Source organism: Ips typographus, linkage group LG7, assembly GCF_016097725.1.
Source record: "Ips typographus isolate SLU linkage group LG7, UJ_Ityp_2.0, whole genome shotgun sequence".
In the NCBI taxonomy this organism is placed as follows: domain Eukaryota; kingdom Metazoa; phylum Arthropoda; class Insecta; order Coleoptera; family Curculionidae; genus Ips; species Ips typographus.
This window is the reverse complement of record NC_138428.1, coordinates 4,943,996-4,970,894: the sequence shown is the minus strand read 5'-3', so window position 1 is coordinate 4,970,894 and position 26,899 is coordinate 4,943,996. Positions and strand designations below refer to the sequence as shown.

At 37.7% G+C, this 26,899-nt stretch overlaps 4 protein-coding genes across 9 annotated transcripts in view; 1 reads left to right on the top strand and 3 right to left on the bottom strand.

Annotated features, from left to right (window-relative positions):
- The window catches only part of ckn (CRK like proto-oncogene, adaptor protein), a 46,686-nt gene extending 32,388 nt beyond the window's left edge, over positions 1-14,298 (bottom strand). Inside the window, exon 1 of one of the 3 annotated variants that reach the window (XM_081984100.1) lies at positions 13,997-14,298. Coding sequence is in view for 1 of the 3 variants with exons in the window: in XM_081984099.1 (XP_081840225.1) it covers positions 13,095-13,110 (16 nt within the window). In the remaining 2 variants the exon portion in view is untranslated. Of the gene's footprint in view, positions 1-13,094; positions 13,445-13,996 lie in introns of those variants that run through there. The other 2 variants (XM_081984093.1, XM_081984099.1) reach the window with 2 other exon arrangements.
- LOC145732170 (DNA-3-methyladenine glycosylase-like) overlaps positions 1-26,899 on the top strand; it is a 139,730-nt gene that overhangs the window by 67,745 nt on the left and 45,086 nt on the right. The gene's annotated exons all lie outside the window — the stretch shown is intronic.
- Positions 15,579-21,186, bottom strand: LOC145731940 (uncharacterized). The gene is made up of 13 exons (XM_081983933.1): positions 20,961-21,186; positions 20,646-20,910; positions 20,293-20,593; positions 19,998-20,236; positions 19,646-19,947; positions 19,462-19,468; positions 19,319-19,357; positions 18,065-18,334; positions 17,797-18,005; positions 16,972-17,408; positions 16,635-16,909; positions 16,472-16,587; positions 15,579-16,303 (listed from the first exon to the last, which is right to left on the bottom strand). Exons 1-13 carry the CDS (start codon positions 21,164-21,166, stop codon positions 16,111-16,113), a joined length of 2,859 nt encoding a protein of 952 aa, XP_081840059.1. The 5' UTR covers positions 21,167-21,186; the 3' UTR covers positions 15,579-16,110.
- Positions 21,962-26,899, bottom strand: part of Ccn (cellular communication network factor protein Ccn) — a 38,544-nt gene continuing 33,606 nt past the window's right edge. Inside the window, exons 5-8 of one of the 2 annotated variants that reach the window (XM_081984104.1) lie at positions 24,329-24,455; positions 24,059-24,252; positions 23,566-23,740; positions 21,962-22,674 (exon numbers count right to left, since the gene is read on the bottom strand). In XM_081984104.1, the coding sequence (XP_081840230.1) occupies positions 22,442-22,674; positions 23,566-23,740; positions 24,059-24,252; positions 24,329-24,455 (729 nt within the window). In that variant the 3' untranslated portion in view covers positions 21,962-22,441. Of the gene's footprint in view, positions 22,675-23,565; positions 23,741-24,058; positions 24,256-24,328; positions 24,456-26,899 lie in introns of both variants that reach the window. The other variant, XM_081984103.1, reaches the window with a different exon arrangement.

Genomic DNA, 26,899 nt, shown 5'->3' with positions numbered 1-26,899 from the left:
CTTAACTATACAGAATGTCCGAATTTACGCCGTTTTTTTTTACTTTTAAAGTCCAAGGCATTTTATATTACATTCATCATCATAAATATAAAAACAAGGCCAAAGGCCAGCTAGATTAAATGCTGCGAAACACTCAGCAACCGGCTGACAAAGTTAATAAAATAATTCATACAAAACACTGGATTTGTCTTGTTGAAATTGCTCCTAAATTTCCGAAATATACAGGGTGACATTAGTGAAAACTTGACTGACGTGAATTCAAAAGCCTGAAACTGAAAATATAGTTTAAATGGGACACAATATATGTTTTTAGGTTAGGTTAGTGCTGTACAAAACAGTTTGATATTTATTTGTGATTAAAGTAGACTTTAATCTTCTGGATGGATTGTTTGAAAAGTGACATCACTGCGTTCAAAGTTTAATAATATCAAAAATTTTAAATGGAACACTCTATATGTTCGAAAGGAAGGAAATGACAAACAGTCTTCTCCACAATACTTTATTATGACCTTAGATGGTAAGGTCTGCTCAACAAGTTTCGGTCACATAAATGACCATCTTCAGGACCTTAAATCGGTCGATCAATGTGACTACTGTCTTTTTACAAAGGGAGAGACAGAGAGACCCATGTTATAACGAATTAGTGACTATAACATAGTTAAGTAGGTGAACAAAGCTCATTATGGAGAAAAAACTAACTATAGCACATTAAATTAAAATTAAAACTTAAACTAGACCCATTTTGGGCTGGGTGAGACCCTAGGGGGAAAAAAAGGATCCTAAAACTCGTGCACCATCCACTGAAGAGGCGATCAAACAGGAAACCACACCTACTTAACTATGTTATAGTCACTAATTCGTTATAACATGGGTCTCTCTGTCTCTCCCTTTGTAAAAAGACAGTAGTCACATTGATCGACCGATTTAAGCTCCTGAAGATGGTCATTTATGTGACCGAAACTTGTTGAGCAGACCTTACCATCTAAGGTCATAATAAAGTATTGTGGAGAAGACTGTTTGTCATTTCCTTCCTTTCGTACTCTTGCGACTCCACTGAAAGAATATGGACTACTACTTCTTACCCTATATGTTATTTCATCTGATTCAGCTTTTTCAGACCTACACAATTATTCTAAATGTGTGTGTGTTTCCTGTATATGTAATCCAAAATGTTGAATCCAAAAATGACCACAAAATTTTAAATTTTATTTATTTTTTTTTCTTTTATTTCTTAATATTTTATCTTAGTTTGTTGTAGAATTGTAAAACATGTCTTATATTCTACCCTCATTTGTTTATGACTAAGATTCCAGAGTTATAATTCTCTTCCTCTCTATAATTTTATCAATATACAAGGTAAGTCTAAAAACAAATTTCGAAAAATTATTAAAATTTTTATTTTTTTTTGTAAAAATATTCTCAGAATTTCGAGCACATTCCGAAAATAGTTAAATATACTGGATGATCCATTAGAAAAAACACCATTATTGGCTGTAGCTCTTCTATTTGAAGGTTAGGAATATTTTGGTACTAATTTTTTGATTCAACTTTTTAAACTACATCAAATGGCTATGTCAGTTTCTTTAATTACATACAGGGAAGCCCAAAAAGATAGGTTGGTCAGTCCCCAGTGAAAGACCCTGTACAGTTTTTGAGATCAAACTTAGACTTAACCTCTTGAAGCTGGGAAAAGTGACAAAAGTTAAAAAAAGTTCATTTAAGACTCAAAATTCAGACTGTGAATTCGTTTGTTACATTCTGAACTACACTTAAGCTCAGCTTAACTTAGTGGTGCAAATAAGGGGAAACTAAAGACTTTCCTGCTTTTTATGTAGAAAAGAAAGAAAGAAGAAAATTGGCTTTATTCGAGGGGGGGTTGTGCGTGAATCCCGCAGTTAAGGGAAATTGAAAAAAGACTGTTCAAACCAGTGGCGTACCCCTGAAAATCGTATCAAAAAAGTGACAAAAACAGTTGGGGGGGCGGCACTGTATTGGAAAGAAACTGGACTCCCTTTCTGCTCCAATGGAAGAAAAATGCCACGGTTAAATGTAGCAGAACAAAAACAGCGTCGTAAAATTTATACGGACATTTCCGGTCGTGATGGAAATTTATTTCTGTGTTTTATGGTTAACAGTCCACCATTTTTGGTTTAATTGACTGTCAAATTTTAACAAATCTGTATTGGCTTTGAAGTTCACACGTGAAGTATTTGCACCAATTACAAATTACCCATATGACATTTTTGTGTTTCTACAAGGCTAAAACCAAATTGCACTTGACTTAACCATTTGAAGAAGTTGAAATAAATGATTTTCAATTTAAATAGTGCGGTTTTTCTCGTGTTTACGATCGAAACCGACACGAAACAAATGCTTGCCCGCCAAAAAAACCAACGAGTCCCATTAGGCCCGAAGGTGTTTTCACAGGAAACGTAAACGAAGCCATCGATCTAAATTAGGGGGAAAACAGATCGCGCTTATTTCAAAAGGAAACCCCGGTAAAAATAGAGCCCTAATTAATTTTCAGCCTGCGAACAGCTGTCCTTTTTACATCACCGTGAATAGTTTAGTAGATGAAAGCAAAAACGGCGACGCTGTCACAATTATTGTGACAGATGACATCCTGTAATGTCTGTCAAACACTGTTTGTATGTAGTTTGTGATTGGTCAAAAAAAGCAGCAAGCTGAAAGCTGCTTTTTTGACTAATCACAAACTATGTGTATAATCAGTCACTTATAAACCTAAACAAATGAATTGCATTTTAAGCTGTTTTAGAGTGAACGGATGGGGTCGTAAGACGTAAACTAATAAGTTTCTCTATTAAAATCACACCGTCATCAGTTCATATTTCATAACGCCCTTTTGGTGTAAGGCGAAAAAAAGGAAACTTTCCGACCGGGAATTAAACGATAAAAAGAGCAGAACTTGTGTGTGTGAGAGCCTGCAAGGGACATTAGCCGGGAATTAGGGACCCTTGAAAGTCCCTCCACTTTGGCGGTCGAGTCATTAAGCCGCTGACGCTTACGACCTCGCCAGAAACCATGACTGGAAAGGGAGGAAAGTGTAGTTTTTTTTTTTATTAAATAACCCGTGGAAATATTGTTGGTGTATTTGCTCGACGAGCGTCAGAAATCCCGCTTTACGAGTCGTCGAGATAAGACGACGCTTAAGCAAACAGGGGACTCGCTCGGGTGCATTTTAAAGCTAAAAAGCAATGGAGAGAGGTGTTTGGGGGGAGAGGAGATAAAACGTATGTTTGCCCGGATTTAAAGATAAACCCAGAGCCGGCTGGCTTAACGAAGCTAAGGACGCGCAGGCCACGCTCCACGAAACCGCTCCCCCAGGTGCGTCAACTCCTCGGTCTGGTTTTTTTTTAGTTTCCGCCCCGGAATCTTAACGACACCCGGGAATCGTAAACGAAAGGTCGCGAATGCATTTTGCCTGCATAATCACCCCTCCAGTCCCTTGAGCTAGGAACTCGAGTGTCCTATAAAGAAACCGCGACAGGGGGTTGTTGAGTTTTTTTTTTGTTTTCCAAGAGTTCTTGGAGAAAAAAACCGATATTTTAATGTAAAAAGACAGCTAAATGGAACACCCTATACATTATTACATAATACTACTTTAAATTATACTCAGGTACAGGGTGGTTGATTAAAATTTGACTACCCTCTTAACTCATTATACGCTCATATATAAAATGCCAAGAGAATTGGATTTTAAGCAGAAAGTTGTGTCCGAAAATGCCTTGTTACCGAGAATTGTAGTGAAAATGTACAGAATGATACTTTTTTCTGTATTACAAAAACGTTTGGGAAAATAAAATGGGGATTCACCCCCCTGAAAAAGTATCACCCTGTATATTTTCACTACAATGTGTACATTGTAATTGTGGAGGATCCTAAACAGTAGTGTATGTAATATAAACTTTATCACCCTGTATCTCGGTAACAACACATTTTCGGACACAACTTTCTGCTTAAAATCCAATTCTCTAGGCATGGCATAGGATTGGCCGTTTAACACTGACTCACCCTGTATACTTATATTGTCTACTTTATTTTTAGGTAGTTCAACAATATACCGGTTGTCCCAAATTTGAGTAACAAACCATACTTCATCATTCGTTATTTGGATTGTACCTCTACTGGATGTGAAGAAGTGTCTGGATGGTTATTCAAATTTGGAACACACGATACAATAATGCCTAACCTAAAAATAAAGTAGACTAAGTATCTGCAAAACTAATGGAGTTAAAGGGGTGGTCAAAATTCGCATACACGGTGGTAAAAAAATGTATTGACCCCAAAGTAACTTTTGACAGTTTTCAAGTTAACTTCTCGGATGATATACCAGTGACATATTTCCAACTCTATCCTGCATTATCGGTGAATGTCCGTTAAGAGAAGACGGCGCTACCGTTAACGCAAAGTGACAGACGCATAATTGGTACCGGCGCCATATTTTTCCATCGAGATGGTACCGAGAAAGCGTGACGGGCGGTTTGCAGTTTGCCGTACCCATCAAAGGTACCATTGCGCGAGGCTTTTGCGATTTATTCGTCGCGACAAGCCGATTTGAGTGTCACATTACGTTTACAAGCTCAATCGATTTGATTGGTAGCCTATTAGGTATCACGTGGTTTTGTTGAAATTTTTTAGATGGCTCCTTATTCATAAGTAAACTGGTTGTGGAACATACGATATTACAAGTTACTTTTGGAATACCTACTCCTCCCTCTCCTCGACCCAGTAGATGGTAGTTTGTGATTGGTCAAAAAAAGCAGCTTTCAGGCCTTTTCTTGACCAATCACAAACAACAATGTGAACTTATCATTACTGAATTATTTCCAATTAAGCAAAAATTGTACAGGGTGGTATAGGAATGATAATGAGGTCGTTCCAAGTTACTATTTACATAATATTATAATTTACGGATTGAAAACGCATTCGACTTGATTTATGGTAGCGCTAAACGCAATTAAAGTTAAAACGACAGTGATAAATCCGAAGCTGCTTGCGATAAATCCATCTCATTACCGTTGTCGGTAAAAGGGTTAGGAAAAATACGCAACGTCCACTTCGATCATGTTATTATAAATAATCGAACGGTTGCCACACACATACACCACCCACGCCATCTTGCGGTCGAATTGTGACGGAACAAGATGGCGGTGCTAAACCGGAAGGTTCGATATATTTAGGAGAGAAAAAATAGTAATTTCGACATTCCACAAGATTTCAGCCGAAACAAGGGCCTGACAAGGGATTCCATCCTTTTTACCCTCAAACGTCGTTGGGGCCATATGAAATGCTGAGAGATTCGGTTCAACTGACAGACCTAACTTAAAAGAATGTCATTTTTACTAGGACAAGGCTCATACAGACAGAAGGACGCCATTTTTTTAATTTAACATTGATTATTGGCGTTTCAAGATAAGAGATACTCCCTCTGGTGATCAGTTTTGAAAACAATTTCGGACATGCCAGCTGTCATTTCTCTGTTTGTTTACGTTGATTTTGGTTAGGAATTTAGCAAACATGAAGTGACAGTGTCATATTATTTATAATGTTAGGTTAGGAACGTGTTGCCCGATTTTAGTTCAACTGGCGTTGCGATATTAACTTAAAACCCCAATAGTGTAACTGTCCAGGAAGGGAATCAACATTGCTGGAAAAGTTTCCGTTTACCATCATTTGTCATTTTTACCTGTCAGTTCTAGTTATCTGGTCAGTCTAATGCAAAACTAGTAGACTTGTATTCTAATCGATCGAATGTAATTGAAGCAATAGGTCAATACACCAGTTTTGCAGTAACTTAAAGTAATGCAAATGTCTGTCATGACACCAAATGTCAATGTCAAATACGTCATATAACCACAAACGTAGTGGAAATACGAAAATTCCCAAATTTGCCCAACTCTATGTAAACTTATCAAATTGCATATGATTGGCTTTTGCCGTGTTTTTAGCAAATGGTTCCTGTGTGCGTCATTTTGTTTTACTTTTAAAATGGCGGCAATTTGTCTGCGTCATTTCACGGCCAACAAAATTACGGGTACGTTACGTGCCCGGAATCAGTTTACATCGGACAAAATCGTCTGAAACTAAGAATTAGGGCAGCTGGCACGTGCCTAAATGGCAGCTGTTTGGAAATTTTCGGGTTTCGATCGAGGTACTCCTTAATTATATACGTATATCGAGGGGTGTCAGATTGCGATTTACATCTTTGCTGCCAGATGGCGTACAGGTGTGCGCTTGTGGCTACGTAGCCAGCTCTCGTTAGTTTACTGCCAAAAATCTTTTAATTGAGGAAGAGATCGCAGAAACTGCAAGGGACGATGCAATCTCGGCAGCTTGTAAGGGTTAAATTAAGTCGCTAAACAGTGGTTTGTTCGATGAAAACCATTTAAACTGTCCCTACATTTTACGATAAGGCAGAACGCGTGCTCGACCAGAATCTTATGAATATACCGTAAACTTTAATGCTTTTTAGTCACGCGATTTGTTTGTTGATGGTGCGCCACTGTAGGTTTCAGTAATTTTTTCTTTAAAATGTCACTTTTTTTTGTGATACGCCTCTGATAATTTTTTGTGAAACGTCTGCCCACATTTATGGGGAGTGGCGCCCTCTCTAGCCATTAAAAAAAAACTGAACAATAGTCGCGCTGTCACGGCAGAAAATTGAACGATCACTTTCGATTGTTTTCTCCGTTGATCCTAAAACAATTTGCATATTAAAATCATCAAAAGCAGTGGTAAAAATGTACAAATTTAATTGGCCAAGGTTTTCACAAATAATGTTCATGACAACCTTTGCTTTGAACGTTTCGTTTTTCCCTTAAAAGGGCGGTCTATACACAGTTGCCCTTTGATGTTTTGGCTGCCTTAAGGCCCATGTTTAATTTAGTTGTGTCTGTTGATTTTTTGTTCCTTTTTTAAAAGCCGTGTTAGAACAGGAAGACTTTGCTTACAAAATTTAAATTGCTGTCAATAACATTTAGTCATCATTACTACAATATATTGTTACGGTTTGGGCCTACTATGCTCGATACTTCTGATCGAGCACTCGATTCGGGATGGAATCGAGTTCTCGGAGTGGAATCAGACAAATATCGAAATTGTTTAAAAACATGCTCTCTGTCGGTCATTTTAAATTTTTCTAGCCTACAAATTTGTTACCCTTTTGATTTCTGACCATGGTTTAGCCACCATTTTGTCTTTTGTGTCTAATCTGGCTGTATGGTAGTTTCTATAAACTTGCAAATTCCAACTTGACTCATTTTGACAATAAAACCGACCTGAATAAACAAAGATAAAGGAGCAAAAAGGCAAAATCTGGCCCCCAAAATTATAAATTAAATTATTCCATTTTGCGGTCGTCGGGTTAACTAAAACCTGGGGGAAATTAAAAGTGTATTACCAGACGGCGCACCCTTTTGCCAGTTTATTTTTCCATCTTTTGTAGCAAGTTTGTAATTTTTAATAAACGACTTTTTGCTGTTTGAAAGTTGGCAAAATGGCGTCCGCGTGCATGGAAAACTGGGTTAAGAGCGTTCTTCTTCTCACGATGCAAAAATCGAGACGATAAATCACTTTTAAAGCTGCTTGCGGATGGTCATGTAAATTGATATTCGGCCATCGTGTCACGACTTTCTTCATCATTACTAATTTCCGACCAACAAGTCTGCTCTCCCCAGCCCCTTCTTGCAAAGTGCTGGGGAATGGAGAGGGATGGAAATAAATAAGATTTTCCGCACGATGTCTCCCGCAGGAAAGTTTAACCTACGCTTAAATTATTTCCGGGGGGCAAAGTTCGAATTTGCGCGATGGCCCAGAAATTCCGATAAGACACCCTCCAACAAACTCACCTTCGAGGAGAAACGCTACAAGTGGCAACATCGCCGCAAAATGCCATTCAATGCCGTTAAAATTAATTTCCGCCATTTTTAGCCGCTCGCGGAAATATGTTCTCAGAGTGCCAAATAAGGCCCTAAGCGAGTACCGTAAACCTGCGATACTTGATAGAAAACTGCATTTTTGCCTTTTCCGTACGTTGACCGCGTGCCTCGCGTATTTCTAAGAACACCCTGTAAGTAGCTCTACAAATAGAACTGAAATTTTTCTGTTAACCAAGTTTTTCCTATTTAAAACCCCTTGAACGTCATTATACCCAATCTTTAGGTAAATACCATTGAACAAGCCGTAATGGTACCGATATGAGTAGAACTAAACTTCCCATGCATTACACGTCTGAAAAGTTTCATAAATATCTCAAAACTGGCCAGAATTACACGAAAACAATAATCTTTCTAGTAGCGGACTTGGTAAGAATTCAATTTATCACATTGAAAGTACCTAAAAACTGCAGTATGGACAACTTAAACAATTTTCTGGTACTTGGACAGGTGTTTGCACTCGCGCTTGTATGTAAATTACACAGAAGGCTTTAATAAATTCGGTCTCCTCGTCACAGGTGGTGCAAACAACAATTCGTAACGGTACCAATGTCGGGTACTGCCCAACAGCCGCCATGTCATTTCGTCTAATCTCTTTATCGTCAAAACGACGACTTAATGTAGTACACATCTGAAAACTTATATGTGAAACTCCTATATAACAAACCGGTTAGTTAGGACCATACAGAAGTATCATCCTCAGGAGGCTAAAGGAGCAAGAAGAGGACCTGCACGTCATCCCTGACGAGCAATTTGGATTCCGGAGGACACTATATTAACGGAACTCCAAGTCCTGAGGATAACCGAGTACATCACGGAAGAGTTCAACAGGAAAGAAGCGGCAGAAGCCCTCCTGATCCAATACCTGCAAGAGGAGACCACAGCATTGGAGAAATGGAAGATCGACCTAAACGTGGAAAAAACGCAGGCTTTCAAAAGAATACCAAAGATGAGGATAGAAGGCAACGTCAGGTTAAAAGACATGGACATGGACGAGTGGAGCAACGAGGCGACCTACCTTGGGGTTAAGATGGACAAAAAAACTCAGGTGGGGAAGCCACATAGAATACGCCAGACAGAAAGCCAGAGCGACCAGAGCAAAACTGTACCCCAATGACAAGCAGGACATCAAAGTTAGCACAAGCTCATCAAGTCGGTTCTTCAAGTCGGAGCTAGAAGCACACCACAAACCCCCTCGATGTTTCAAATAAACGAAAATTCAGGACCAACCAGCCAAGAAGAAGACCACAATTTCCCTCGGGTGGCAAGAATTTTATTCTCAAAATCTGGATTGAACCTTTCCGCAGTTATCCCGGTGCTAACTGGGCCCTGACTGCACTCCTGGCACTTTCCCCCGCTTTGCCTACGCAAAAGGGGTAAAACCATCCCCCACTCACCAGACCCTAACTCCCCAAAACTTTAGGAGGTAAAAACAGAGGGACGAAAGCCGGCTGTTTGGACATCCTATAGGGACCATACCCACTGCAGCGCTGTAGTCAGTAGGTTCACCTAACTTTTCAACAATTTGTTAACATTACCGTTATACAGGGTGATATTCAGGGACGTAGGGAGGTTAATTGTCATCGTTTTAGGAAAGTAACAGGCGTTGAAATTTGTATCGTTTATAGGTTACGCATGATTTCCCTAAGGACCTACATTACCTACAGTAATTTGTCTTTGATTGAGAAGGGTTACAGTAGCGTGACTTAACTGGCAAAAATCAACTGTTTCAGTACATCAAACGTGCACACACACGTCCCCAAAATCTCATAAATTATTCCAGAATTTCCCCGCTTCGGTCTAGTTTAAAATTCGGTCCACGTCTCTCTCTACCTAGCAAAGTAAAATTTTAAATGTCGTTTTAAACGTCTAGGCCACCTGTCCCAGTCACTTTCCTGATGATGGTTTTTCTTTTTTTTTGGGACAGAAACCCCGACCGGTTACGACGACAATTAACCTTGAGCCTACCGGATAAGTTTATCGGCTGCGTCTATTACAATTTATTGACGCAATTCGATAAGTCCGGTAAAAACAATATACAAATTTGCATACCGGCTAGACTGGACTATAGGTCTGTTCGCAGAGGCAATTCCTGACTGGTTTCCAACTCAGAAACAGTAAATGTCAAGTTTCATTGGTTGAATGCTCACGTGACTATGACGTTTTCTGACTTGTGGGCAATAGGTGTATCTATTTATCTGATTACTAGTTGGAGGACCTTGTAGGTCTTCAGTGAGCCAGTCTAATAAGCCAATTGCTTTAGTTGCTAATACTCAAGCATATGAAATTTTCTACATAGATGACCGCCAGCATTGACTTGATTTTTCTTTAAAATAATCTAAAACACGACTAACTGACATGTCCTTTGCTCTGCATTGGAACCGTCCTAGCTCTCTCTCTAGCTGTCCATGTTACTGATATACGGAATTTCAAAAAGTACTTAAAAAGCATGTAGTAGCCGGTTTTATGTTTAAATTCTTTATTAAAACCGAGATTTAAACTAAATAGAACTACTACCACAAATTAACAACAACAAAACATTTCTCCACGACATTAACCACCGCCCTCTATACTAGAAAGCCTAAAATGTCACTTTTAATGGCGGCGTTAGCGGTTTTCGTTTTATACACAAACGTATGCAGATGCAGTAAGAAATATGTATTTTTTTTTAATTTCGTGTAGTTGATTGCAAGTTGTGAATAAAAAATCAAAAAAAGGTTCATTCCTGATCCAGATATGTATAGATAGAGCTTTTTATACACAATCGAGTCCAGCCTAAACAAATTGGTTAGAACATTTGTCCTGGAAAGTACAACACACAGCAAACTAGTTTAAACACTGTTCAATGTAAGAAAATCTGTAAATCCTTGAAACTAGGTAAGCAAAATTGGTAAATGGTTCTTAAGTTATTACCAAGAACATTCATTCAAAATTATTTTTGTTGCTCTCACAATGAAGGATGTTTTAAAATATAACTCACATACCTGTGCATGTAACAAATACCTAATAAATTTACTGTACTAGAAAGCACTTGTACCTACCATTGAGTATAGTGTTGGAGTAAAATCATCCCACTTCAAAGTGTTCCACCACTGTTGAGTTAGATCCGGTTTATTGTAAAGTAAAAAACTGACACTGTTGGACTTTTTCCTGAATTGCTGTTACAATGTGGCTTGAAAAACTTATTAACGGCAGCAAACAAAAATAACTTCAAGTATTGATTTTAAACCGTAAAAATTCATCTAGTCCTCAAAAAACTGAATTTCTACAATACGAACTGTCACCACTATTCCCGCCATATTGGAATTTTTGACAAGCACCTTCTTCTAGTATAGTAGGCGGTGCATTAACCACCAAACTGTCAACTGTCTCTGTCTTCTGCCAAATTATGTTATGCATGATGATGCCATGACGAAATGGAGTTGGATGTTCGTTTATTTTTAGATAATTTTGCGGTTCTTGTCGAATTCCTCACCTGCATACGTGTCAATTGTGTAAAAGGTTAACTCCGGCAGTAATAACCATTAAAATCGAAACGTGTTGAAAGATATAAATGAAGGATCACGTCCAGAAACGGGGTCTTCCACACAATTTGCATACCGATAATGATAGCTTTTAGGTTAGGCCGAGATCGGTCGCGGTCCATAAATCAAAAAAAGGAAGAAGAAAACGTCGTTGTTGTTTCTCCTGATGATGCATTATTATCGATTGCGACGTTGCACCGTTTTAATCGGTTTACGAGTGTATATCAATTATCGCACTCGGTGTAAAAAAAAATGGCGTCTCAAGTTCGGTTAATCCATTTGCAAAACTTTCACCCGGAGTATAATGATAACGACTCAAAGTTGGTAAATACGAATTTAATTCGGTTAGGGGCATGAAGGGGGTGGAGGGGAAATGGTTCGCGTCCCAGGCGGCTTACGGCGTGACAAATTATTGAAATACCCCCGATACGAGCAGAGAGTGTCGTCCGGACAGAATTTATCATTTTTGCCTCGCCGCTGAGCGTTGAATAATGCGAGGGGAGCCCCAAATGACTGACATAAATCTTGCCCGAATGCGTTCGGCCCACCACACAAACATCCCGACTTAATGACGTATTATTCAGTCCAAAGTTGTAGATACGTCCAGGATAGTATAAACACTGAATTCCTTTTCAAATTCCCTGTTAAATGATATAAAACACGGTAAGAGTCCACATATGCAGCATTTGCTTAAATTACACCATTCTTCCACTCTAGTTTGTGATTGACAAAATTTTTGAACAATTATAGTTTTGCCAGATTACGTAATTGTGACGTCAAAAAAGCTCTGCGCGCTCCATGGAGTTTAAAAACAAATACGGCCTTTATAACCTTCATTCTTGGACATGGCCTTTCTTCCATTGCAGTTTTCTCCTTCTTTTATTTAAATTCGTTAACTTCATTTTTCTGCTGTCATTGTCAGATGACTGTCAGTCAGTTTGATTTTACTATTTTGTTTACATTTTGTTTTAAATGGTATACCTAATATCATGCTCTAATCAACTTTTACGTGTAGCACAACTTGCTAATTTTTTTTTTTAGCAATCTCAAACTATCCACCATGCTTTCCTACTATTTCTAGTATTCCTATCATTTCACTGTTTTTTATGTTACAAACCACAAGATTATTCCTGGAATCTGTACACCTAAATGGCAAAAGCTTGAAAGTGGCCCGATATCAAAGTGAAATCTTTACGTGCGGTCACAAGAAACGATTATTATTATTATTAGAAAATCCAAACTAGACAAATCGGTGGTACCGTAAGTGGTACGGCAGCGCTCTCGTATAAATGGACTTTTTTTTTTGGTGGATGAAGAAATTGAGAAAACCGCCAATGAAGCGGATCGGTTAGTTGCAATCCGTGCAAAATGGTACCACAAACTGAGGTGGTACCAAACCGGTACTGTATAGCAATCAGTTTTTTTAAGGATCGTTCAAATTAACACACGTTCGAAAAACACATTTTAAGCTTAATATGTGCTGTCATTTGTCAATTTTGACAGTGACAACCATAGTGTAAACAACGCGTATGTTACGTAACTATGCTTGTTTTACTGAGGCAATTTTGACAGTTCCAGTCAAATATCATATTTGATATCAAACAAGTTTTCTCACCACTTATTTTCCTCATCGTTGCATGGACCTCAAACTGCTTGACAAGACCACAAAATTCACTCACTTATTCAACATCTCAGCACCAATAGACAATCACCAAGTAAACAAAAACACGATAAGCGCTAACGTCACCGCTATTCTTAATGAATGATCAAACAATCACAAATCCGGACGTCCTGGTGGGTCAACCGGTACATTGTACACTCGACAATTGGCGGAAAAGACGGTCGCAACCCTCACGTAAACTTCGCAGGGTTGAAATCGACGAAAAACGACCCTAAACACACCCCGGAACGAGCAAAGACCGAATGTTGTGTAGTGAACGTTGAACCGCTATCGGAAAGGATTTTACAGTGCGACGTTGCCGACTTTACACCTTTGTTTAACAGTAGTTGCTAGTGACATTTGTCGTGTTACAAACCTAAACTGGTAACCCACATTAGATCACAAAAGCTGACAGAGGGCCAGAAGTTTGAAAGGGAGTTGAAGGTGCCAGTGTTTCTGGGATCGAAAAAAATGTTTTTTTGACCAAACTGACAACGTCGCTTGTCATTATTCGAGACAGCGCGGTGATCACGCTGTAGGGATTCAAGGCCTACTATAGAACAACTATCGGAAGGTCGAATTGTTATTAGCAAATACCGGGTGTGTCCGTAAATCGTCAAGATAACAAACCTTAGTTTGTTCTAAGAAAGATTAATTCGATTGGAGCCAACTGACACTGACAGTTGGCCACAGCATTCTTGATAAAGTTACCAACTGTCAAAAAAATGATGTCACCTACGTTTTTCCTGCCTAGCTGTTACTTTACTTTCCAAAATAAAACTAGAATGTTTCAGCAAGAAGCCCCCCTTTTCAGGGTGCAACTCTCACTTTTATAATCACTCAAAAATGGTACTTACCTAAGGATTGCTAACCTCAAAACCGAATCATCTTGTATCCGCACTCTGCTTATGCACTAATCATTCTTTTTGATGGTGGTAACACAATAATTATAAAAAGTCCACTACTATCACAATAATAATAGTATAAAGTGCATTTTTTCGGAAATTGTGAGTGAGTGTGTGCGTGTGTGAGTGCGGAGGGGTCAATCGCCTCTAAATTCACTAAACCGCACTGTACTTTTTCTCCGTCTTCCTCGGAAACAAAAAGGACACTGACCAACTCTTAAGGTCAAAATTCTAAAACTAGATTGGCAAATAAAAAAAAAAAGAAATTTCGTAAGACTCGCGTTTTTTAATAATACACTTTTCGGCAAAAGAAGGTTGGAATTCCGTGTCTGTCAGACTGTAATATTGATTACTGTGTTAGTAGTTGCGCGGTGGGTGAGGGGTGACGTTCGGGACGGAAGCGTCGCGACGCCAATTTTTCCTTTGCTGGCCACGAGCCAGTGCTAGATTTTCGTCTTTAATGGGTGTTTTTTTTAGAGATTTGATTTTTAACAGAACTAAAGTCTTTCTGATAACAGTCAATTTGACTGGTGAAAGCTGATTTCTGCTCAGTAAGGATTTTTTAAATTTGCAGGCGTAGTTGTGGAGTAAGTATGATTAAATGACAAACCTTATTGAGCACAAATCAGCTTTTACCAGTCAAATTGACTGCCCCCTTTTTAGCTTACCGGAAAAACACACATAAACATAACCCAACTATTCTATTCCGCTTTAAACTGTTGTAGGATCGTATTTTTGTCCTTCTCGCAACTGCGTCAAACTGTTTTTATCTTTGTTTAACAGTTGTTCCACACGAATCAATAGCGGTGGTGTCTATACTGTTCCTTTCGACGATTAGTTGTCAAAATCTTAAATGAGTAAAAATACGGTCTACCAGTTATCTCCCAAATAAACGTAGATACAACCGTTGTTATTGGTTTTTGCCAAGTTTGCCCTTTACGTTTACAATATAAAATATAAATACCTCAAAGAAGTTGTGGCAACTGTGCAAACCACCGATTTCATTTGCAGCTGACAGCAGTGACAGTGACAGTCCGGAGAAAAATATAAACATAACCTACAATTCTTAAAAAAAATAGTAATAGAGATCTTTATATTTTAAATACCTTAATTCTCTACTAATTTGACTATTTAGATAGGTTATCAATGAATCATATAATGGTTTTTATACTGAGAAACGAAAATAGTAAGTGTACCAACAAAAACCAGAATCAACCCTGCAAATCAAAATTTTTGTAGTTTTCTGTAAACTGTGCCACAACCACATATATGGGGGCTAAGCAGACAAAATGACTGTAGAATGAGTAAGTTACATACAAGCTGAAATTACAACCAAGTCACAATCAAACTGACCAGAATGTTACTAGTGAAGGTTAGTTTATTAACGTTAAATTACTTATGTACACCATGGGGTTTATTGTTTAAACAATGATCTTCAAGCAAGTTTCTTGTCAGACTACTATGAGTGACTTTTTTGACAAAAAGCAACCATATTTTACACTTTGAGGTAAGGGGTCCAAGAGATTTCAAAAACTTCACAGAGAATATGATATTTATTGTTTGTTCAATTGTAACACTCAAAGCCATATTCCCCTAGTTAAATAGGGGATTCAGGAAGGAATTGTAACACCCAATTGAATGGTCAAGTAATCAGTGCTGAAGAACAATTAACTAATGGGGACTTAATTACAGTTGGAAGCCTTGATCACACCTTAGAGTAAGTACTAGAAAGTATTAACCTTAGCAGATATTTTTAGGTCTATGACATATCATATGACTACTACTTTATGAACCAGCAAGAAGAAATATGTAAAAATTCTGCCCTCAGACCCATGGCTTAAACTAAAGTGTATATTTTTTTTGGTAATTTTTATTAAGAAAAATATTGATTACAACAATACTGACAGTTTTGTCTACAGATTAATACCTTCTCATATGTAAAATGTTCTAAAATCCTAGAGCAGTAGTAGTGTGCAACACCTGGTGACATCTGTATGTAACTGTTGCACACGATTAAACTATCAGTATGACATTTCCAAGAAAATTTTATAATTAAAACTGATTAATTATACTAGACTAACAGAGGCCGGAATTTTATCCATTTCTTCTATAAATTGATTCCATTTAGTATGCCATTTGTGTAAAGCAAATTCTTTTTCCTTCTCGCTCATTGCACTGTACGTTATTGAGTTTAGAGCCAGCTGTTTTAAGACTTTCAGTCCGTCTCTCTCCCAAGTCATTGACATAAATGTTACGTACCTGGAAATTGGATTAATGTTGGTTAATTTAACAACACAAAAGTAGAAATAGAGTATAGAAATATAGGTAATTGCGTAAATCACAGCACTGTTCCTAACTCACTCAAATATCGCAGATGTGGACTCAAACTCGGTTTTAAAATGGGAGTTAATGAAAAAACTAACTTACCAATCATAACTCAAACCAGTGGCGTTCCAAACTGAGGGATCATCATTACACACAACCACTGGATAACTTTGAGATAACAAGACAGTGGCGGGATGACTCCTTGGATCGCTATTTAACTAAAGCAATTTGTTAGAACATTTCCATCTTGTAACTTCCCAAATACCTTTAAAACTTGATTGGAAATTGGACACAACTCCACTGCGATTCTTTTATTTCGTCCTATTTCCATTAATTTCGGATGCTTTGCCAAAGCAAATCCATGCCCAATCCTGGAGGAGTTTAACAAAATGGCGTCCACTAAATTCAAGTCAGTGCGTCCGTATTGGTTGGTTTCCCCAGCGTGGAAAAAGAAGTTTAGGTCTTTGGACACGTCTTGGAGAGTCTGGTGAAAGTCCACGAGGTTATGGCCGTCATCCTCTAATCCCACAAAATCAAACCCTGTAACACCAATATAGTTACATAAAAAAGCATTTTCTATAATTAGAAATCAGACATCAGACCTGCCACAAAATCACAGTACAAGTGCTTATATTTTAGTAGTTCATCCAAACCAGTCTTAAGGGTGCTATTATCCACTCCCCTGTATATACTGTGGATATATTTCACCCCCAAAAAATCAGGATAGTCTTTTTTGAATTCTTCCACAGTGTCCATAAGAATTTTCAGGAAATCTCCAGGGTCGTAAGTCGTCCCGTTCAACTCGTATAAAGGCATGAAAGTGCCTCGAAGTTCCGTGTAGAAGACGTTATCTTTGTATAGTTCCAGAAGCAACTGATAGATATATTTTTCGAAGAAGGGCCTGTAAGCCACCAAATCGTACAGAGTGGAGAAGGTGTTTTTGAATTTGATCCAAATGTCTTCTTTGTTTAAGGACGTTGCAGATGTGGGAAGAGCCAAATGATCGCGTAGAAACTGGTCGAAGTTTGAAGATTCTTTTCTGAAAGAGATTGACGATTTTTAAGGTTTTTAATAGTATTTAGAAGACGTTTTTAGGATAATTGTAGAGGGTTTTGGCAACTGCTTTTGAGATTTTCAGTAATAGTCGCTTTTGGCATTACTAAAATGAGGAGACTTGTAGACACTTTTGACAACTGGTCCAGAAGCATTTAGAGACTTCTGGCAACTCTTATTAGATTCTGAGATACTGCAAGAAGCTTCTGGCAACTGTTTGTAAAGTTTTTAAAGTTTGAGTAGTATTTAAAAGCATCTGTCATTACCAAAATGATTCTAGAAACTTTTGGCAATTTTGAAAAATGTCTGAAATGCTTCAGGAAAACAAGGTGGCCTAAATTTAGGGAACCTGGTAATTATTAAAAAACATTTACCGGTAATCTTTAAGACTTTTCCATGTACAGTTAGCGTCATCTTTAGGATCTTTCAGCACTCTAAGTTTGAATATATTTAAACTGTTGTAGCATCCGTATACGTTATCATTGTAGGTGAAGTTGTTGATAACGTAATCAACATTAGCTCCAGCCAACATATGGGTGTGTAAAGAAGCGCCTTTGGGTACTTTTTTAATAAACTGATAGACCTAAAAATGGATTAGTGCGTTAAGTTGTACTTTACATTACACTTTTTTTGTGTGAGTACCTGCGAATTGTCAATATCCTGTTTAGCTTCTAGGAAGTTTCTGGCTGGCAAAAACATGGAAGACTGCTCCAACTCCACCATTTTCAGTTTGACTAAATATTCATTTACCCTCAGTTCTGCGTCAGTTAAATTTAATTCATCACCCATAAACCATCGTTGTTCTTCCTGTATAATATTTTGCCTGTATTTCATATAATCGTCACTTTGGCACATATTGACCGCGACAAACAGCACTAATAGATTCACCTGTAAAAGTATACGAAACATTGATCAGATACCTGCTTTTAAAGGGGACAACTGTATTTCACTGAAATGAAAAGGATTCTGCGTGTTTGTTGGTTTGTTCTGAAACTTGAACCAAATTGGAACTCCGGGGTTCCCCTAAAATATTCTGTCTTTTACCGACTGTGTTCAGTGTTGGTTTTCGAATTGGCAAAGGCGACCAGTGGAACCCAAAGCCATTGACCTATAAAAGTTGTAAAGGCTACTAAGATCTTTGATAGGATTTTAAAAATATTTGAATCTGTGCGTTTTTGTTTCTATTGTAATAAACGCTTAATCTTATTTATATTAGTCAATTAATATGGATGATGATTTCGGTACATTGCGCAATATTACTTTTAAGATAAAATTTGTTAGTTTCAGTGAATGTAGAAGTTAACAACATTTCTGGTAAATATAATAGTGAATGAATGCCAAAATATAATGTAAACACTAAATCAAACGTATAGAGGGTGACGTCACGAATATACTTTTTAACAATATGTACGGGTAATAAAGGTACAGTTTTCATTTACAGCCCACCGTCATATACTTATTAGGCCACCCGGTACAACCGTCAACAAACAAGATTGTTCCAGTTTATCAATATTTGCTTTGATGCGTAAATTATTGGCTGATATCAAAGTACAGGGTGATTGAGAAAAATTCCTCCTTACAATTTGAAGGTCTAAGCTGTCCATGGAAGTATGAAATTGTATGGTGACATAATGGGAGAAAACCATTTATCATTTTAGATAAAGAGCAACAATCACAAAGTGAACTTGACCCTGAAAGCAACATACAAATCTATTATCATTTCTGCAATTAATAAATTGAATTTCTTTAAGGAAATATGAGGTAAGACAGTCAAGGAAAACAAAAAAATATTTTTCAGTCATTCTATTATAAAACATTACTAAGAAATTAAGTGCGTAACTGAATAACATCGTAATTAGGTTTTCTTAATAATACGGTCCTGTGTTTTAAATTTACCTGACCGTCTGCAAAAGGACTTTCCAGATCCGTAATTGCCTGAATTCACAAAATATTACCTGAAATTTGTTTTCAATGTGGGTCATATAATTGCATTAACCGCTCCGATTAATTTGCGTTTATAATGTGAGTCAATGCCGTACCGGTGACCTAGAAGGATCACATGCACAACACCAAATTGTTTATTAGAGCATCACATTTTTTTATCTTATTTCCAAAGTTGCATTGTAATAAAGCGGTTATGCTAACTTTATAGTTTTTATTTTTAAATTATATTTAATATGACACATTCAAATTTATTACTAATAGACTGCTTAAGACGCAGACCACTCATTATCGGTTAGAACCACATTAAGAAAGTTTTTCCATTGTTTTTCCCATCCATCTAACGCTTTCTCTTTCTGTACATCGTCCATACTACTAAACCGTATTGAATTGAGGGCCAACTGCTTCAGCAGCCTCAAATCTGCATGTCTACTGGCCATGGCCATAAAGGTCACATACCAATCATAGCTAAGGCCTTTGGCTTCCCAGAAACTCGGGTCATCTGGAGTAATCACCACCGGGTAATCATTGGCTATCAAGTAATTAGCTGGGTGATTCCTAAGGTCACCAACCAACCCTAGAACCTTTAAACAAATGTCAGTAAGTGGACAAATATGCTATTATGTAAAAGTACCTGATTGGAGATAGGGCAAATTTCAAGTGCAATGTTTCTCTCTTTGACCATCTTTAGTACTTCAGGTTGTTTCAAAATGGCGTAGGCGTGTCCTATCCTGGTGGCATTTAACAGTACAGCGTCAATGAGGTTTTCATCGGTAATGGCACCATTCCATAAGGTCTCACCAGCATGTAGAAACAGTTTGGTGAGATTGGACATTTTGAGGAGTTCTGGTAGGAAGTGTTTCAGTGGCGGACCTGAAATTTGTGTTAATTTGCTATACAAAAAAAAAACATTTGAAAATAATACTCACCAATATCTTCTTGTCCTACTAAGTCAAATCCAGCAATAAAATCTGGGTATTTACCGGTCAAATGTACCATAAGCTGTCTAAACTCCTCAACGACAGTACTATTAACAAACCTTTTAGGAGCTAAAATAAACTTTACCCCCCAGAAATCAGGGTAGTCTTTCATGAATTCCATGATGGTTTCCTGCCACACTTTCATGGTCTCCTCTTTATCATAGGTAGTACCATCCAGGTCGTATAATTTTGGTAAAGTACTTCTGAACTCCAGATACCTTATGTTATCTTCGTAAAGCTCTTTCAAAGCCTATTAATTGATATAGTAATAAGTTTGCATAATCAAAATCCAAACAACTTACTTGATAGAAATAGTCTTTAAAAACTGGACGATAAGTCACAAGTGGTTTTACGGAATTGAAAATAGTTTGAAAAGCCTTCCAAACTGAGTTAATATCATTATCCACGCCATTTTTAAGCAGAGTAAATTGTTGTCTGAGCCTAAAGTCAAAGCTCTTATCACTTTCTCTGAGTAGTTTGATTGGAGTCCACAAATTCCCTGGAGCTTCCTGAGAAAACTTGAGAGAAATCCTCCCATCTTCAGACTGCATAGCAAACAAATTGTCCCTGATACTATTTAATGTAGCACTTTCTTAGGGAGTTCCCACACAACTTACCTGTAAGTGATGTTAGTTAAAATGTAGTCGGTGGACACTAGGGCAGAAAAATGGGCGTGCAAAACCCCACCCTTAGGTAACTGCCGGATTATTCTAAATAACTTAGACTGTTCTATGTATGGTTTGGAAGTGAAAAAGTGCTGGGCAGCCCAGAACTTAGTAGGGTCTTTAAAACCTTCATCCAGCTCCAAGTTCTTCCAGTGCATCAGAATTGAGTTTACTTTGATTTCTGAGTCATCCAAGATCAGATGACCACCAATTGAGTCTTTTTGAGTTTGGTTCAGAAGCACGTTTCTTTGCTTATGGTAGTTTTCTAATGAATTTTCTGGTGGAAGACTCTTAGAAAACACTGGTGAAACACTTATTAGTAAAAGTATTAGCTGCATTGTTGATTGACTGACAAACTGCGAATGAAATTGGTATACTTTTCTTACTGGAGATTATGCGGAAAGTTATTGTAGCGTAAAACCAGTGGTGGGTTTTACAAACCTACCCTAGCGCAAAGCAAATCAATTTTGGTTAAGCACGTCTATGGTTTTTGCATAAAACCTTCTAGTAAGTTCCAAATTTCAGTCAATGTAGTTTATAGTAAGAAAACAAAGCGTGGAAATTTGGTTTTTTTACAATAATCGCTTAAGTGTGATTTTACTCGCTTGTTAAACTATTAAGTCAGTTAATGGGTTTCTCAATGAAATGACCTGTGGCTAAAAATTCTAGAATAATCCATTGATCAATCAACTGTGTAGATGAAATTTCAAAGAGTCAATGAATGCATAAGGTCAATAACTGAATTTGGGAAACTTTAAGGTGGAGCTCCTGATGAACCAATCCTGTCAAAACTACGTACATTACAACACACTTCTATTTTACCCTGATTTTTTGAATTAAGTCAAGTTTTAGAAAACGCCAAAATACAAGAACTTTTTGCACCCTCTGTTGGCATTCTATACTAATAAAAGACACAGTAATATGTTATACAGAGTGTTGAGAAAAATTGCTGGTTAGTGATAAAACCTTTATTAGCAGTCCGAAACTTTACAACAGTGTTATGATGTCTTTGTTATAATATTATATACAAGTGTTTTTAGTGATTTACAAGATTGATAGTTATAATAATAATAATAATAATACAAACACTTACTTACGCTACTTATTAGCATTGATACACACATTAACATTGTTGGATGTTCAAAGCAAATGTATGCATCACCTGCTACATTAACCCAATTTTACATATAGGCACTATTATCATAAATTAAAACTTATCCACTATTTAATTAACTAAATGCTAAATTATTAATAATTTACAAAGTACACTTTGGTATATCCCCTATAAAACTATATGATGATCTGTTTGAAATGTTTCAACCTCGGGTTTCCCAACCGAAAAAAGTGATATTGAACTCGCCTAAAAGTGGACCCAAATACTTGATATTACATCGTTGCAGGATATTAATTATACAGAGTGTTTTCAAAAAAATTTAAGTCCGATGAACGCGGTGCAGGACGATGTCAGCGTCCACGGTACTGTTTGTAGAAGCTGTAGGCGAGGTGTGTTCACACCGACACTTTAGCACCCATTGCACCAGGACAGTGATCAGACGGGAGTCATCGGAGTCATAGGTGGGGGGGAAGGAGTCACCCCAAAAGTCTGCACCAGGTTCCAGGTATTCAGGCAACAACTCCACAGAGTTGTCTGAGGCAGAACCAGGTCCTGAAAATTTGTTTTGTTAGGATAGTTTAGAACATTTATGGTAAGACTTGTGTCAATCAAAGCACTGTTGGTCGTTTGTGATTGGTCAAGTAATTAATTGTTTAACACACTGTGCTGTAATTTACGCAAGTAATGCACATGTGGATTAAAACGTCCGTTATTTTGAGTGATAACCATTACCAAAAAATCCAAAAATAATGTAGATATTAACACAAAACAGATAGAACTTGTTATCTAAAAAAAAAATTAGGAAATTGACACTAAACTCAAACGAAGAAGAGAAGGTTGTAAACTTGATCATTTTTTAAATAAATCACGTGATTGACTTAAAACTGACAGGAAATTTGAACCAACTATAGAACCGTGCCAATCCTGTCAATTTGTCTATTGCCCAACGTTGTTAGTTTCTAATGAGAAAGAGAGTAAAACAAAGTGTATACATTTCTGGCTACCGAATGGTGTATAATACAATGCAGATAGCTGTCATAATGACTGATTAATTAACTAATTCATACACCCTGTACATTTGGTGTTAGCTTTAGTGATTTACACATAAGCCCTTGATTTGGCTTCTGTTTCAATTTAGAATGAATTCAAGCTTTTTTATGGTGTTTGTCCGGAAAATTTAGGGCTCCATTATTCCATGTGCTTTTTTATCCATTAGGGCCGACCGAGGACAATATTGGACGTTCGCAAATAAATAGGGAAGGGATTGATGGCTCCAAAACTATGACGGGCTAACGTCGAAGCTATAATGGGCTTTTTTTTGACAGGAAGCGGTGATTTGTACGCTTTGCAAGAGATTAAATGGTCCCGGGACAGAAATAAATTTCCATGTCCCAGTTAATTCGTAAATATTTGATTTTGTTTCGGTCGGTTTCGTATATTTACCTTCGCAGATGAAATCGACGTTTACGGTGGTGCTTAGGGTCGGTCTACAGTCCATCCCTGGAATTGGACAGATTCCGCAATATTTTGGACGGAATCGTTTTCTGCTTCTGCAAGGGCCGAACTTGAGAAAAACGGGCTCACTTAGACGATGAGTTGCTTTACATTCGTGCCCTTTCTGAAACATTTTCACACTTTATTTTTGCATTTTTCTAAGGCGTACTAAGTAAAGTTTTCTGGATTTTTCTTCAGCTCTATCAAAGCAAAACAACGTGCATTAATCCTACTAAATTAAATCCTCTCACTGCCTGAACGACCCTCTAAAACCCCCTCAATTGCATTTCGGACGTCGAGTACAATTTCACACGTGAACAACCATCGAAATAACTGTTACAGTGGTGTAATTTCCTTGAAATCGCACACTGAAACTCTTATCTTGACCTCAATACGACTTAACTGGGGGGTAAACAACCCTTAAGGTTTTGTAAAGACTTACCCTAAGATGATGATATTTTCTATGGGTGATGATATAGTCCTTGTCCTGGCATCGTCTGGTCTGACATATCCGAGTTTCGGTGTCCGGTGAACATTTAGCGTTCAGATTGGATTTTCTGGTGGATAATCCAGAGCCACAATCGCTGGAACAGCTCGACCATCTGGAGAACGATGGTTGGCAGGATGGAGGTTGCTCTGCTAAAAGTTAGCCAGACTAATAATTAAATCTGCTGGTCGTGGTGTTGGGAGTGAAAGGAGGTTAAGTTATTACCTGTTCTGCTGTCGCACATCCATTCTCTGCAGCATTGTCCTGTCACGTCCACTAATCGGGGATGTTGGCATTCCCTGGGGGAGATGTGTTCCTGGGGACATAAGGAGGAACATCCGTATGTTCCATTCTGAAAATTTACACTAATGAAACCCCCTGTATATTTTCATTTACAATATCTTTTTGGTAAATTTTGCTATGTGACAATTTTATTGTAATCTCTTACCCACCCTGTATATTTTAAAAAAGTGTTTAAATTCTAGTTTAGCACAATAAAGATTGATTGCAAGCAAACTTGAACTTTAACGACATTGTTTTTTTAATATGAATTTCAACGGAGCACTATTGTCCATGGAGCTATAATATAATAAGGGAAACCGACAAAATAAAGCAAAAATTCTGATTAAAATTCGTGTTGAAATTTGAAGCCGGTTCGTGGCCGCAACAGGGAAACTTTCCGCATACATTTGGCCTTTTGTGTATGCGTCCGTTTACCGAATCTGCCCCGAAAAGTTTCTGATCCCTGACAGGAAAGGTGCTATTTACTTTTAGTCTGGAAAACGGGAATTTTCCCCCTTTTTTTTTGTTATTCATTTACGGTAGTCAATCAAAAACTTTTAAGTTAGATAGTTGCTGAAAATATACCATAATTAGCACAGACTAATCCTAGATGTCGTTAGGTATTGATTCCTCTCTGTTACTTTGTCACTTTTATGGTATAATCTGTAAAAACGTGGACCTCTAAGATCCAGCGAGATTCACCACCACAACGGAAAGGATGAAGCAGCGCAGTGAAGATATTCCAAAAGAAGGAAGGTGGCGCTAGAAGCACCCCACAAACACCCCCAATACCAGTTATTGGATAACTGGTAATTATTAATAGAGCCTTTCCGCAGTTATCCCGGTGCTAACTGGACTCTGAGTGCACTCCTCGCACTTTGCCTACGCAAATTTGGACATCCTATAATTTGCTAGGACCACCAGAGATGGACGAGCTGACGAAGAAGCTGTCAGCGGGGGCATCCTTTTCCCAGGACAGAAGACAACTTTAGAAACATTCCGAAAGGGAAAATTCCTGGACTTGCAACGACTTCCTCTTGGGGAGGGTAAGAAGCAGTAGTCGTGCTTGACCCATCTATCTGAGGCCGCATTCCCTGCCAAATAAGAATATTGGCGCGTGGTGCAATCCAATGATGTACAAGAAACTTTTCTTTGTGTAAATTATCTTCTTCTAGTTCAAAAACCACCAGGTACAGATGCAGGAAATTGGAGCAATAGTCACATACAACAATCAGTTCGATCGCGTAAGTTTGGAAGAGAAAATGTGCAAATAAAGTTTTGCTGGTTTGATTTTCGGTTCTCCCGAGATGCCTGTGGGGAAAGTTCGGCAATTTCCAAATTCCCCCGGGATATGGGAAACAAACATTCTCGCGTTATTGTTTCAAATAGTTTATTATTCATTGGACGTCTCGGTTATCGATTTATTGATTTAAACCACAAACAATTACCACACAGTAATTGCAATTTTTCAAATCAACGTTTTACAACTCCATGAAACTCTAAACGTTTCGTATCAAAAATCTTTAGAATAAGTGACATTACCCCATAAGTTCCTCGAAACTGACGATAAATTTTCGCGAGAAAGAGGGAGAACTTCCAAGCATCAAACCCGAAGGTGGAAGTCGCCCAGCTTGAATAAGTTTCCCGTTCATAAAACTTTCTTGAAACGCTTTAAATTGCTGTAGTCGAATAGGACAAGTCAATTTTCGAACTTTTTGAGAGCGCAATATCCAAACCCGGGACCGTGTTTAACAAAACGGAATTTCTTGATTAAGATTAGTTCTTTAAAGTGTTCGCGAACTAGTAAAATGCGCTGACCGCTTTTGTTAGGAAACTTTCCCGAAGTTGTCCGAACAGTTCTAAATCGTCAGTTTAATGATCTAAGTTGGAAACATTAAGTTTTGATGTCCAGATCTGTTTGAATGGTCAGATCATGTCGATACCATTTGAAATGTAAGAAAAATCAGTTTATACCTCCACGAATAAAAAGTTTGACAACTGTGACAGACGGAATCACTCCATAACTATTAAAATTAGCTTTTTTTGTGCGTTTTATACCTCTATTATCCTAATTTTGACATTTGCTTGATTTGTTTAGTCTTTATCGAAGTTTAACTAAACTGGCGTTTAAATTTGTGAAACATATGCAGTACAGTGTTTTTTAATAACTTATCGTGTATTTTTCCAGTTTTTTTTTTTGCGCACATTATACAAATAAAAGTCAAACAAGCATCAGTTTATTTAAGTTCGTCGCGTAGGACGAGGCCCTTTTTATCCCAGCTTGTTTTAAAAGTCAAATTTAATGGGAAAACTTCGGATATGCTGCCACTTTTGTATAGACATAAATGTTCCGGCCCTTTTTTTCCATAAAAATGTATTCGTTCCGCACAATTCCGGTTTATAAACTTTAGAAATTTGGTTGTTTTTCAGCTGTACAGTGGTTTTTGGAGGATAATTTAGCTGGCAGTAAAGTGATCAATGTCAAAATAACTGTCAGAAACACGTTTTGTATCG

Excerpts from the sequence above, each read along its gene's own strand:
- LOC145731940 (XM_081983933.1), bottom strand. The coding sequence starts at position 21,166 with ATGCACTGGAAGAACTTGGAGCTGGATGAAGGTTTTAAAGACCCTACT. Across the intron at positions 20,237-20,292 it reads AGTAGGACAAGAAGATATTG|GTCCGCCACTGAAACACTTC; the intron begins GTGAGTATTATT and ends CACAAATTTCAG. Across the intron at positions 17,409-17,796 it reads AAAAGTCTTAAAGATTACCG|AAAAGAATCTTCAAACTTCG; the intron begins GTAAATGTTTTT and ends AATCTCTTTCAG.